Source organism: Rissa tridactyla, chromosome 14, assembly GCF_028500815.1.
Source record: "Rissa tridactyla isolate bRisTri1 chromosome 14, bRisTri1.patW.cur.20221130, whole genome shotgun sequence".
Taxonomy (NCBI): Eukaryota; Metazoa; Chordata; class Aves; order Charadriiformes; family Laridae; genus Rissa; species Rissa tridactyla.
Genome location: NC_071479.1, coordinates 9,435,321 through 9,448,465, shown reverse-complemented (window position 1 = coordinate 9,448,465; position 13,145 = coordinate 9,435,321). Strand labels below are relative to the sequence as shown.

The 13,145-nt window shown below is 46.9% G+C and overlaps 1 protein-coding gene across 3 annotated transcripts in view; it reads left to right on the top strand.

Moving 5' to 3' along the window:
- Window positions 1-13,145, top strand: part of PAPPA (pappalysin 1) — a 234,598-nt gene that overhangs the window by 187,378 nt on the left and 34,075 nt on the right. For all 3 annotated transcript variants that reach the window (XM_054221055.1, XM_054221056.1, XM_054221054.1), the window contains exons 14-15: window positions 4,098-4,266; window positions 10,647-10,830. In XM_054221055.1, the coding sequence (XP_054077030.1) occupies window positions 4,098-4,266; window positions 10,647-10,830 (353 nt within the window). The remainder of the gene's footprint in view (window positions 1-4,097; window positions 4,267-10,646; window positions 10,831-13,145) is intronic.

Here is a 13,145-nt window from a genome sequence, read left to right as displayed (position 1 = left end):
CCTTGCTGAATTGGGGCCAATATTGGCACAGAGAAATAAAGATTTAGAGGCTAATGACTGAGCTCATTTAGATTAGGGATGGGCAGAATGGATTTGAGTAAAGTAAAAACTGGCTCAGAGCTTCAGCCTACATGTGAAGCGAGCTCAGCTTGGGGATTTTTACATCATTGAAATGGGCTGCCCTGATCTATGTTTTTAACATGCCGCGGCCAGTGGAAAGTGTGCAAGAAATCCACTGCCCCGTGCACTCAGCTTGGTGTGAAAATGTCGCTTTAGGAAATCGTACATTAATGGGGCAAGAACAGGAACAGGTGAATCCTGAGGTGGCCCTAGTAAAATAAACACTGTCAGGGAATATCCCAGGCACCAACACTTGCTCGTTTGTTTTTATATATATATATATATATATCTCTGTATATATATATATCTATCTCAATAAATCATTAGAATGGTCCTTGGGTCCCTTGAATAGCTTTTCTCGAGACCGGCTCATACTCTGGCAAGCAATTCCCAGGTGCATTTGGGGAGTTAGGATAGACCAGGGATGATTTGAAACAGGCAGTTTTGATGAAGTCACCCTATTTTGATTGCAAGAAAATGGGATAAGCTGTCCCATGCCAGGATTTCATTCTCAGATACTCTATATTGTTTCTTTCCCAAGGAATGCATAGTTTCTGGAGCATGTGATGATTAACCACTGTTAAATGGCAGTACCCATTCAAGAGCTTCTGTAACCCACAATTCTGTAATATGGATGTGATGGGTTCTTTGTCTAAACTTCCTACTTGGAGATATTAATTTCTCCTTCTTAATTCTGCATTTGCAGAACTCAATTCAGGATCGTGACTTCAAAATTCATTGGTATTTACGGCTGACAGTAGCTGATACCAAATTGGAACCAGTAGCTAGAGAACCAGAAATATTTAAATTGGAAACATTTGGTGGCAGTGGTTGTTTTTTTACAAAAAGTGAATGGTTGTATTGTTTGTCACTGAAGTCATTCATATAGAGTTACAGACAGAGAGAGCTGCCCAGATGATCTGCTAACCGAGGCATAATCTGGAGCCTGGAGGGGGTGGCTAAAAATGTTCCCTGGCCATTTAAGAAGACCACAAGGGGACTTGTAAACAGAAAGAAGAACATCACAATAAGTGTTTCTTAATGCCTTTGTCTGTGGCGTTTCAGTTCTGCAGGACTTTTAAGCCCAGGCTTGCTCATCTGGTGTCCTGATATGAACTCAAGAAACCAGATTCTTTTTTTCCTTTACATTGATGGAAATGACAAGCGATGCCACTGCGGTGACGTTCCTCCAGATTTCCCTTTGTGCAAATTGCAAAGGTTTTCTTGGGCTCATCCTTCCCTCTGAAGCCATTCTAGGCTGAATTCAGTGCTGCGCTGATGTGTAACACATTGATTCACGTAAGCTGTTAAATGAAGTAGGTCTGCTATTATTTTATTTTTCCAACTTTGGAGTGAAACGGTTTTCAGATTTTGCGGGAGTTTTGCAATGGGCAGTCAAGGTTCTCAACACGTACTTCTGAGAATGGCTTGGCAGTGGTGCTCGCTTTTTTCCTCACTGAGTCAACGTCCTCGTCCCTGGAGTCCTGGCACGGGAGGAACTCGTGTCGCAGCCTCACCGACTGAAAAACGGAGGGGGGGGGCGAAGTGACGGTTAGCCTTCACGGGTACATGTAAGTGGGACATGTAGGGAGGATTTGGAAAGACATATTCATCATTTACACTCTCACTCAACATCCCGGGTCAGATACTCTTGCTAATGTTAGTTGGTGACTTACTCAGCCGGCAGTGCCGTGAGGTCAGTAAGGTGCTGCTGCGCTCGGGGAGCCACAGTACGTCTGTGGGCTGTGGTTCACGCTCCTGGGTGATTCATGTTGGGCATTTACAAGACAATTGCACATAGCTGTTCTCCTCACCTCATTTCTACTCAAGAGAAGACCACCTGGGCACTAGGATATACTGTCCCTTGTTCTTCCACTGTCTCATCCACAGTCTTACTGAGCAGCGCAAAGGGAAATCAATGGCCGTTTATATTTGTATGTCAGGCTTTGAGTTGCAGTGACTGGAAAACGTGTGAAACCCTTGGTGTGGGAGCGGGGGTGGATCTTACTGAAGGCAGGATCTCTCGGTGTAGGTCAGCTCTGGCAGAGGATCATCCGTTCTGCAGAAGTAATGAGCATCGCCGTTGTGGTGCCAACAGACAGGGCGCTGTTTGTTGCGTACAAGGGTACGGAGTTGGCCAACAGAGAGGTGGAATTCTCCTTCCTCAGTCCCGTCAGCGGCAATACTTTGTGCACAATGAGGAAATAAGATCTTTCTGAATGTAGAAATTGTTTATGGCTCGTGGTGCTCCAGGGAAGGGCCGTCACTGAACAAGCAACCTTAAATTACAGGCAGCGGGCACTTCCCATATAGCGCAGTCTGGGACAGAGAAATGAGTTGTGGAGGTACATAATACTGTCGCTTAATCTGATCTAGAGCTCAGTAGAGACATGTGCAGATGTGCTTCTCTATCAGTAACATGGGGATAACAATACCAGCCCAGGTGTCTCACAGGGGTGTCATGAAAATTAATTAGATAATGTCTGCACAATGCTTTGAACACAGCAAAACACCAGGTACACGCTAAGTCCTGTGCTTACTAAGGTGGATGCTGTTTGGGTGGCTGTGAACCCTTTTTCTAGGAGACGGGAATAGCTTGCTTGTAATCTATTTCAAAATACGTGTATTGATGCATTGCTTTCCCTTCCTTCTGTAACTTTCTGTGTTTCAGGTTCTTCCCTACCCACATAGATGGTGAAATAAGTCAAGGTTTTCCCTTATTTAAATTAGTCTTAATTTTCAGCAGAGGCGTATCACCTTGCAGGAATCCTTAACCCCAGAAATTTTGTCTCTAATTCAGCAAAACGTCTTTGCACATAGAATCATAGAATAGTTTGGGTGGGAAGGGACCTTTAAAGGCCATCTAGTCCAATCCCCCTGCCCCAGGCAGGGACATCTCCAACTCGATCAGGTTGCTCAGAGCCCTGTCCAACCTGACCTGGAATGTTTCCAGGGATGGGGCATCTCCCACCTCTCTGGGCAACCTGGGCCAGGGTCTCACCACTCTCATTGTAAAAAGTTTCTTCCTTAAATCTAGTCTAAATCTACCTTCGTGCTTTAGGAGTCTCAGCATTTGCATTGCCCTATAGCTGAGGGCCTGCCCCATACTCACATTTGAGCACGTGCTATAATGTTTGACTCAGGTCATCAGAGATGGTGAAAGATTTTGTGTCGACCAGAGGTCTCTATGTGTTCAAACACAAAACAAACCCCTCTTTTTACAAGTTGTGCTAACTGTTACAATAATTTACAGTAGGGAGAGCAGACAGTTTCTATCTGGGGAAACATTTTATGGATGTCAGGACAGCAACCGGAGAGATCTGAAATGACAGTGTGCTGCTGAGCTTGATAAGAGCTTATCAACACAGCTACACAGCTGATGTTTGGTGTTCCTCGTGAAGTGGAATAAAATGAATGTGTTGATTTAAATCGAGTTTCTCAAAGATAAGAGTGACTATCACAGAAACTCCTTCTCACACGTACACATATGCACACTTATCACTAGCAATATCAGGCACTCCTCAATTCAGCAGAGATTTAAAATTGGATGGGGCGTAAGGACTGCTCTTGGAGGGAGAGTGCTCTCGAGGGAGGGACGGATGGGTGGATGGATGGATGGATGGGCGGATGGATGGGTGGGTGGGTGGATGGATGTTGGTACAGGAGTAGGAAGGCCACAGTGCAGTTCAATATTGCAGAACAGAAAGTAATTTTGCGGAATTGTTTGGCTTTTCCCTTTTGCCACAAGACCTGTAATTTGCTTTCATTGCTGTCACCTTTACGACTCTCCCTGTCCTTCAGAAGACATAGCTGGAGGGTGTGCTTGTTGGTGAGGAGCCCTTTGCCGAGTCAGGCTCAGTATGCAGTCTGTGTACCTGCCGCCTGACAGGTGATGAGTTTGTCAGTCAGACACGCTTGCTTTTGTGGAATGAATTAAATGAATTGAATAAAAATACCACTTCTTGTCTCCTACCTAGCTGCGTCCACTACTCCTGTGAAGCCACCGACTGCCAAAAGCTGGAGATCGAGAATGCGCTGCTGAACTGCACCGGTGGCGGGTGGTTCAGCGGTGCCCAGTGCAACGTGAGCTGCAAGACAGGCTACATCTTGCAAGTCCAGCGAGACGATGAACTCAGCAAGAGCCAGGTTTGTTCTGCTGGTTTTGTATGACCTACAAGACAGGGCTGAGCAAAGAGATGTGGAGAAATTGAGAAATAAGCCAGCCTAAACCCCAAAATCTCAGCCCAGCCTTGGGACAAGGCCTTGTCCAAGTACTTCTCATCAGAATAGGAGCCATCTGACTCTGCAGGAAGAGGTACTGACAGAGAGCAAATCTCAGGTGTTCCCCAAATTTAGAAAGGTTCAACCCAAAAGATTTAAATATGCGTTCAGGCCTTCTCTGATCTCAGTGGCTCTAGTCAGCCAAACAGTGTTTTTTGGGTTGGTTTTTCGGGGGTGGGGTGTTTGGTTTTTTGCACAACCAGTTTCTGGGCAAAATAATCTCATTTTTATTCCTCAGGTTGAGGCTAACAATGTCTTAACTCCTTTGCAGTGTTTCAGTCCAGTCAGTGGGGTATTGAGGAAGACTATCCATTTCTTTAAACGTTAAAAAAAATGCGGGTCCTCTGTGCCAGGGGAGGCGGACAAGGTGTGTGTGCAGCATGGCCCGACCTTGGCATGCCATGGGGAGCAGGGTGCAGGGCAGGCACCCCAGTTTGTGCTCTCATCTCTGATGCTGCCCGATCCCGTGAGCGCAACATGGGGGTGGTTTCCCCCATCGGCACCTTCTCGCTGGTTTTGGGGGCAGCACACACACGTGGGGCTGGGGAGGGCCGGGGGACAGCAGCGGTGCTCACGGCCTGCCTGGGTTTGGGAAATACTGTGTTCTTCATCGGCTTGTGGAGCGGGGAGACGGAGTGGAGGGGAATGAGTCAGCCCTTTCAACTCAATTACAAAACAAATACAGGACCCCGCGAGCTGGGCCTCTTCCATCCTAATTGGCATCAGCACCAGAACCCCAGCTCCAGCTGAGCATTTTTACAGAACAGAAAACAAGTTCGCAAACGAGCCTGAATGGCTGAACCAGGAAATAGTTGGAAGGGATCTGTACATTGAGCACACAGGAATCCCAAACCAAATAAAACAGCCTAAACATGTTTCACCAGCGCTGTGTTATTTAAACGCGAGAAGTACCTTTTGGGGAGCCTCAGCCAACTGTATATGGTTTTGCTGTGAGAAGTTTGGTTTCAGAGCCTTGATCAGACTCACATGACAGGAGCGGAGGATTTTAGCACCCTTAGCTAACGTGATTCACTGACTATTACAACACGCTTCCTCTCCCCCTGGTCTACTATTGCACTTCATCGTCTTTTTTCCACTGATAAAAACCCTGAGGCCAATGGCTTTGTTTTGCTCAGTGCTGTGCGTTCGCTGTTCAAGTCAGGGAAGGACTGGAGCATCTTAAAGATATTCACATTCAGCGAAGCACATTAAACAGATGCTTTAAGAGTTTATTCGTGTGCTTTGGACATCTGTTGAAAAGGAACGGACAGTTTCTGTCACTATCGTCTTGTTTTATTTCTTTATGTCAAGTGCTGCAAGACACATCTTGTGGAACATGTAGGCAAGAAATGAATTATCCGAGAAAGTCTGGAATCCATGGTTTGGATTCCTTGTATTGTGTTGTATTGAATTGCGTTGTGCGCCTTCCACAGTTGCCTCCCAGCTTCAGCTCCCCTTGTGATCGCAAGCATGTGGAGATGAGATAGGGCATGTGGGTTGTTATCTATGGTCAGAGGGACTTTCTGCCATGATTGAGGAACCTTGCACAAAACTGCGTGCTTCACTCTTGTAGTTTAGTTGGATATTTTGCTTGATTAACTGATTTTAGGGTCTAGAGTTATTTTTTTCTCATTTCACTGAGAGTGGGGAGGGCTGCATGAGGAAGAGGAGGAAGGAAAGTAGCTTTGAAGGTGCTGGTGTTTCACACTCTTGGGTAGGAAGAAGCCTGAGGAGAGGTGCAATGTCTCAAAGAGCAGACTGAACATGGGTGGCCCATGGCCACTGCATGCTGATGAAGATGATAGACAGACCCGTGAAAACACCCTGGTTTAGCATCTGAACCGCATTTGTCTTCTGCATTTCACTGAAAGGCAGAAAAAAAGGGTGAACAGAGAATTAAAAGCAAGATTTTCAAAAGCACCTCAGAGATGTGGGGGCACAAGTCACATTTCAAATCAGTCTTTTACATCTAAGGGGCCTTTGAAAATCTTCGTAAGAGTTTCTGCACTTTCTGGCCTCTGTGTCTTCTGAAGCCACCATTTTAATCAGTCTTAGGGCAAAACATTCATTCATCTCTGCTCTCTGAGAAGCTCCCATTCCCAAATTCTGTTAAAACTCCATAAAATCACCAAATCCTAAAACCATCAGCACTACATGCAGTAGAAACTGTTTGCTGTTTGAAAATAAAAACAGAAAAAAGCTGAGCTGTTTACAGACTCTTGGGCTCTCTCTCGTCCTCATTTAGGGACTCAGCAACAACAACAAAAAAGGGTTTGTGTAGCGATGGAGCAAAATCCTTCATGTATCTTTCTCACAAAGAAGATCTCGGGATGGTTTCATTTTCCTCCGATTTCTTCCCACCCCCCCGACAACTCCATCGCTCTTTCTTCTCTTCTCCCCCTTTCCCCCCTTTGTCTTTCACAGCTTTCCTCCCCCTTGTCCTTCACTGAAAGCCCCGCTCATTCACTTACTTGTTGTCATCTCTCCTTGAAGCTACCACCACTGCTGCTCTGGTCAAGAGGTGTTATTTAAAACCCAGCAGCTCCCTAATGTTGTGCAAAGGCATCATCAATCATGCCAGGAAAAGAAAGCGCGGCTCATGTGGGTTCAATTAGAGACACAGTAGTGGGCAGAAGTGGAAGAATACTTAGAGGGGAGGGCACAGCTGTTCATTTTTAAGGAGAGGAAACTTCACACGTGAAGCATCGCTTGAAGAAGGAACCGGCTGGGATCTTGGGCAGCAGGAAGGAGACATGAATTCTCCCAAGCTGTTAAAAGTCCCAAGAAACAAATCTTTCTGGCACCAGATTTGTTTAAGTTTGCATCCTCTTCACTGTATTGCACACTGTATCTTTGGAGGCCCTTTTTTCCCCCCCTCTTCTTTTCTCCTCCTCGCCTGCCCTCCCTCCTTGCGTAAGCCTCTTTTGGAAGGCAGGACGTGAAGGGAAGCGGTTGCTGTGATGCCAGTCAAAGCAGCGCAAAGTGCCCAAAGTGACAGCTAATAAAGCAGATGAGAAAGCCGAGTGCTTCGTGTGGACTGCTGTGAGCTGGGTGACCTTGTCAGATCAGACAGGCGAAACCGGCACGTGCCTGCTCGGGCTTCGGGTGGGAGAGCTGCACAGGCAGGCGCAGATGCTGCCACACAGACCCAGTGCCGGGTCCGAAGGCGGCTCTGCTCAGGCTGAGGCGATTGGAAAACACCCCCCCCCCCACCCAGGGTGCGGCGTGGCGCTGGGGAGAGCCGAGCTCCTGCTCTGGGGTCCTGCCCCTGGGCACCGCAGTGATCCCACCCTCGGGTGGGACATCGCAAGAGGGAGAAGCTGAAAGCTGGTGGGTGCCATCTGCAATAATTTCCGTGGTAGGGTTGTCCTCTGTGCTTTCAGTCAGAGCCACTGGCCTTTGTCTCCGTTGCGGGGAATGTTCTCTGTTCTGTTCTGCTGCAGAAACGCATGTGCTCCTATTGCTTGAAGTGATGACATGATAGACATGCTTTAAAATGTGCCATTATTATGTCTGACCTTGAAAACCTCAGCTTCCATCGTACAAAGTGTGGAACAAATTACCGGAAAAAGCTGAGAAGCCAGGGTCTTACCCACATGGGCACGGCTTCTCTGCCTGGGAACGGGCTCGCCAGTGTGTCAGGAAGAGGAGAAGCCATACGGGCCTGGAAGGAGGTGACTCTTCCAGATTTGGTCAGTGGTTTTGTTGGGAAAGTACCACGGGGAAAAACCCAGAGATGAAAACGTGGAGAGACTAATTATTTTTTTCACGTCGAGGTCTAGAACAGGGGCAGAAATGAAGTGCAGTGGGAGTATGGCTCTAACGGGGGGTCCTTTCCAAGGAGGGGTGCCCCGGGCATGTTGTGTTTCCAGCAGGCTGTGGTGTCCTGCAGCTTTCTGCTAACAAAGACCATGGCTGCAGATGAAATACCCTCAGCGTTAGCTTGGGCAAAACATTCTTGCCCATTTTCTCTAAGGTGTGATTGTCATGCAGATATATTACTTCTGTTTTAATTTTTGTTTTATATTCCGGATTCTGAATTTGCACTCTTTGTTTATGTAGAGCTACATCTGATGCGCAACGCCATCGTTAGAGAAACTCCCTTGTGCACCATACTGTGTCTCAGCAGTCAGTATCAGCCAGTAGGAGCAATCATTCATTCCGAAACTAGATCACACCAACACTAATTGAATTCTTTGAGTTGAATCTCCTATCACTGATAGAGCTTCCCTGGGCTCAGCGTGGATCCAGCAAGATATGGTGCAAGACCCACGTCTTTTCCATAACGTTTGGATAGCCCCTGACATCAGTAGCTTGGGTTTATGTTTTAACCTCCTGCCGTGCAGGTGCCCAGCAGCCATGGTGCCGGAGTGTTATCTGGTGATAGCGTCTGTTAAGGGAAATGAAGTCTTTGCTGAATGCTGGAGCAGCCCAGCAGGTGTGTTGGTGATGCTGCTGTGTGTGTGCGCTGCGAAGACACGGCAATATTCTGTATCATCCCTTCTCCTGTGGCCATCACACCGCAACTTCCTGGATGCACAGGCATCTTCAAGTCATCAACTGTCTACAGAATATATAGTATATAATTTTTAATGGAGCAGATAATCTGATAAGCAACAAAGGCAGAATTAATAGCCACTGGGGAGCACAATGATTGGGAATGAGAACACAGAGTGTCACTTCACCTGAGCGCTCCAAGAATCTCAGAATGTGCCACTGTAAATTTGTAGAAAAGACATTTTTTTCCATCAGCAGTGCTCCCTGTTTAAATAAACTCCACGGTCTAGAAAGGGGTTTTGTGCCCACTTGGGAAGTGTCCAGTTTCTCAGCTCTGGGACTGCTTTTTCCATTCTGAATGCAACCATATATCAAAGGGAGACAGGTCTGAACTTCTGTTGAAACCATTAGGGTGTTTTTGCAAAAAGGGAATCCAGGTCCCTTTGATGTGTGCTAGAAAAATTCCCCCTTCCTTTTATAAACCCAGATCAATGGTCGGCGGTGCAAATCTCCTGGGAGCGTACCAGCCCTGAATAAAATATTCCCTGGAGGCAGCGGAGTGCTGCTGTACGGCTTGGTCAGATTCCTCGCCGGTGTCTTCCCCTTCTCGTGTTTGGGTTTCTGACATTTCTTTTTCCTCTGTCCCTCTCTTTATTCTGGTATGAAGAGTCCTACTTTCAGATTCTTCACTCCTAGTTTTTAATCGTATTCCCTTTTTAATTGGAAAGTGGATGTGTTGTTTGTTCTGTGCTCTTTGCCAACGTGTTTGTCCTTCAGTCACCCAGTAAATTCTTCATCTTAGCTTTGGATGGATGACTGCTTTACCTCCCCTGTTTTTTTTTCTCTCTCCCTAGCAATTCAGGATTTCAGTCTGCTGCATTGTTTGGATTATTCCTCAAATCCATGGAAGTGTATCTTCGGCGTAGCTATGACAGTAGAGTGACATCAGGGAAATCAGAGCACAGGCACTGACTCTGTACTCGACCGCTCAAGTGCCAAGTGCGCGTATGGGAGGATGCTCTTGGGTCTGTCCATTGCAAACTCCTCCAGGGAAAAGTCTGTCTCTCCAGCGAGCGTGTCCCCGGTGCCAGGGCAGCAGGGCCCCGGTTTCATTTGGAGCCTCGGGGCACTCTGATGGCAGAAGCCGTACCAGCAGCTGTCAGGATCTGAACACAATGTTGACATGGCCCAGGCCATCTCCTTTGGTGCCCCAGTCCACGGGTGACTGTCGCCGCTTGGGAGAGCCTCGGATGGGAGTCCCAAACGGGTTTATGTCAAGTTGGCTTTTACTTCAAACCCAAGAGTGAGTTCGACTGCTCAGAAGTACATGGGGATCCCTTGGAGTGGCTGTGTCACTGCATAGGTGACAGGGATCAGGGATTGCTGTCAGCCTCAGACAGCTCAGGCTGGCCCGCTCCTTCGGGAGCACGGGGCAGAGCAGCAGGCATGCGGCGTGTCTCGGGAGGCGATGCAGACAAGAGTTCAGATTATTTGTAGTGCTCCACTCTTTATATTGAAGCACTTTGGTGTCTCAGCCCAGAGGTGACAGAAATACATCCTGGTTCTCTCCCCTGGTTTCTTGTTGGGACCTCGGTGTTTTTAGTAGCTGCTGTCCAAATCTTGATGGTAGTGATCAGGCCTAGTTTTGCTTAACTTGTGAGCCAGAATAATGACTGTTACTAGGCTTGAAATGGTTTTGCTCTCTCCCTTGCTGGCTGTGGTGGCTGTAGGCGTGTGTCTTTTTCCAGATGGAGTCCAGCATCACCATGACTTGCACGGATGGGAAGTGGAACAAGCAGGTGACCTGCGAGCCCGTGGACTGCGGTGTCCCAGACCAGTACCACGTCTACCCTGCCACCTTCAACTGCAGCGAGGGGACCACCTTTGGCAAGAAATGCTCCTTCAGTTGCCGACCGCCGGCTCTTCTGAAAGGTATCGGAGGGTGTCTGTGCAGTGAGCTGGGGATAGCCGCACAGCTGACACAGACTGTTCCTAGCAATATATGGTACTGTTGCTGTTGTTTTAGAATTATTCATGATATTTTAAGTATGAAGAATTATGAGACTCTATGGGAAGGTTTATTTATATTAGAAGTTAAGTTCCTTTGCATCTCTCTATTACCTTCCTTTGACCTTTCCTCGATCACGGCTGGCCAGGCAGTAATGACAGTGAATATTGCTTCCATACAACCAAAACATGGAAAAGTCATGGGGATAAATCAAATTGAACTCTCTCATCTTCTTTCCCATGCCTTCTCTGTTTTCTGCGTCTGTTCCCCCTTCTATGCCTCTTCCAGGTATTTGGAAAAGCAGAACACTGAAAAGTCCCATGTCCCAGTGGCACCGTCCCCCATCACTGTTTTTCCTAATTCACTCATCACCTCTTTCCTTTTCCGCACTCATCTTGCTCTACCTCTGACCTTTCTCTCCTCTTCTTGTTTGGGACTTTCTACAATTTTTTTTCTCTTAAAAATAACACACTCTGCTGCCTTCTTCCCTTTTCTCCCCCATCTTCTTCCCTGCTGCTTTTCTGCTAGCATCCCCATCATCTTCTCAGCACCATCAGCTCTTCTGCTCACTGGCACATTACCCTTTTTGATCTGGTCCTCAAGAAACAAGAAAACGTATCATTGTTAATTTGAAGGAACATTAGAGCCAAATTAACTTGTCGTTTTGCAGTGGAGTAATCTTCACTGCAGTTGTCAACTCGGGTACAAACGCTGTATAAGCTTTTTTTGTACGTGTGGTATCATCTTGGCTGCCAGGATCCATTGCAAACCCCAGAAGAGGCATGGGAAGTATTCTTCATTTCAGTGAAAGGATATGTTGATTTCTTCATCTATAACCAAATCGCTTCATTCTTTTAACTCCGACTTAGGAGGGTAACCACAAGCAGCAAACACACAGTGCAAGTTAAGACTACTCGAAGGGGAGATTTTGATCAAAGAATTCCCTTTTTCTGTTCATATGCTCAGTTGGTCATCTTCAACAAGAGGTGGTTTTTTCATTGAAAATGCCTGGAATTGTTTTGAGGGGGCAGTGGAAATGATAGTATTCAGCATGACCAGCATGAGCTTCAGCTGATGACTCCGGTGGAGGTCGCTGGAGGGTTGATGACCAACCCCCAGGTCAGGGGGGCAGCAGTGGGGTGTAGCATCACCTCACTTTTGTCCAGAAACTCTGGGAGCTGTGAGGTAAAGGCGGCGTTTGGTGTACAGCCATTGGCGATGACTAATAGATGTTGCCACTAAGCTTCTGGAGGATGGCATTCGAATGACTCATGGCTAATTCAATCACTGACGTCATGACAGCCACTGTTGGTAATGTCACAGCTTATCACTTTGCAGTGGCGAGTATGATATCACCACGGCTGGTCTGCAGAGCTGCTGCATGAGTCAGAGCAGAGGAGCATGCTGGTGCTCTAGAAAAGAGCTCCCTTCTGCACAAAATACCTCTGCAATCATCTGCAGTTGGGGAGGGGAGAGAGAAAGGCAGGGCTGATTTAATGCGGCTTCTCTTATCTTTGTGGGTAGGGCAGGAGGGCTCCTCCACATACCTTCCTGAGCCCTCCAGAGCCTTTTGTTTTCTTCTTCTTTGAATTCCAGCCTCATGCCCCGGCTCTCTTCCTTCCCTCTTGGAGAGATGGCATCGCTCGGGGGTTAGCAGTTTGTCAGTATTATTTTGGATAACTCTGAAGTTGGCTTGCTATCGAAAATATGCCTTGTGGGTTGAGAAGAGTTCCTGCAGCAATGCTTGGGGATTTCAATAGAGTATTAGGGATTTTTGAAGGGTTAGTGGCTCATAGCTGTGCTTTGTTTCTTAGGAAAAGCTTATTCCTTTTCAACATACTGTATAAAATAACAAAGAATGTAAAATACACTGAGACTAGGCTACTTTTAGCTTAACCTTCTGAAGTCAACTAGGTCATAGCAGAGGCAAATAGATCTATTGTACCTTTTACCTTTGAGGTGCTGCCCAAGAAAGCTTCCTAAGGAAAATGAGTCTCTAATGAGTATTATGAATCGTATTTATCACACTAGTCCCCAAGGACTGAGAGTCCCCAGCTGAGAATGGCTCCTCATTGTGTTGGAGTAGTGACTCTAATACTAACAGATGCTGCTCCAAAAGGCTCAAAATCAAAAAAAAAAAAAAGGACAGATTCAGGGAAGAGATATAACACAGAATCGGAATGAAGAATGTAATGGCACCAAACCCTCTGTTAATGCCATGACTTTGGAGAGGAGGGGG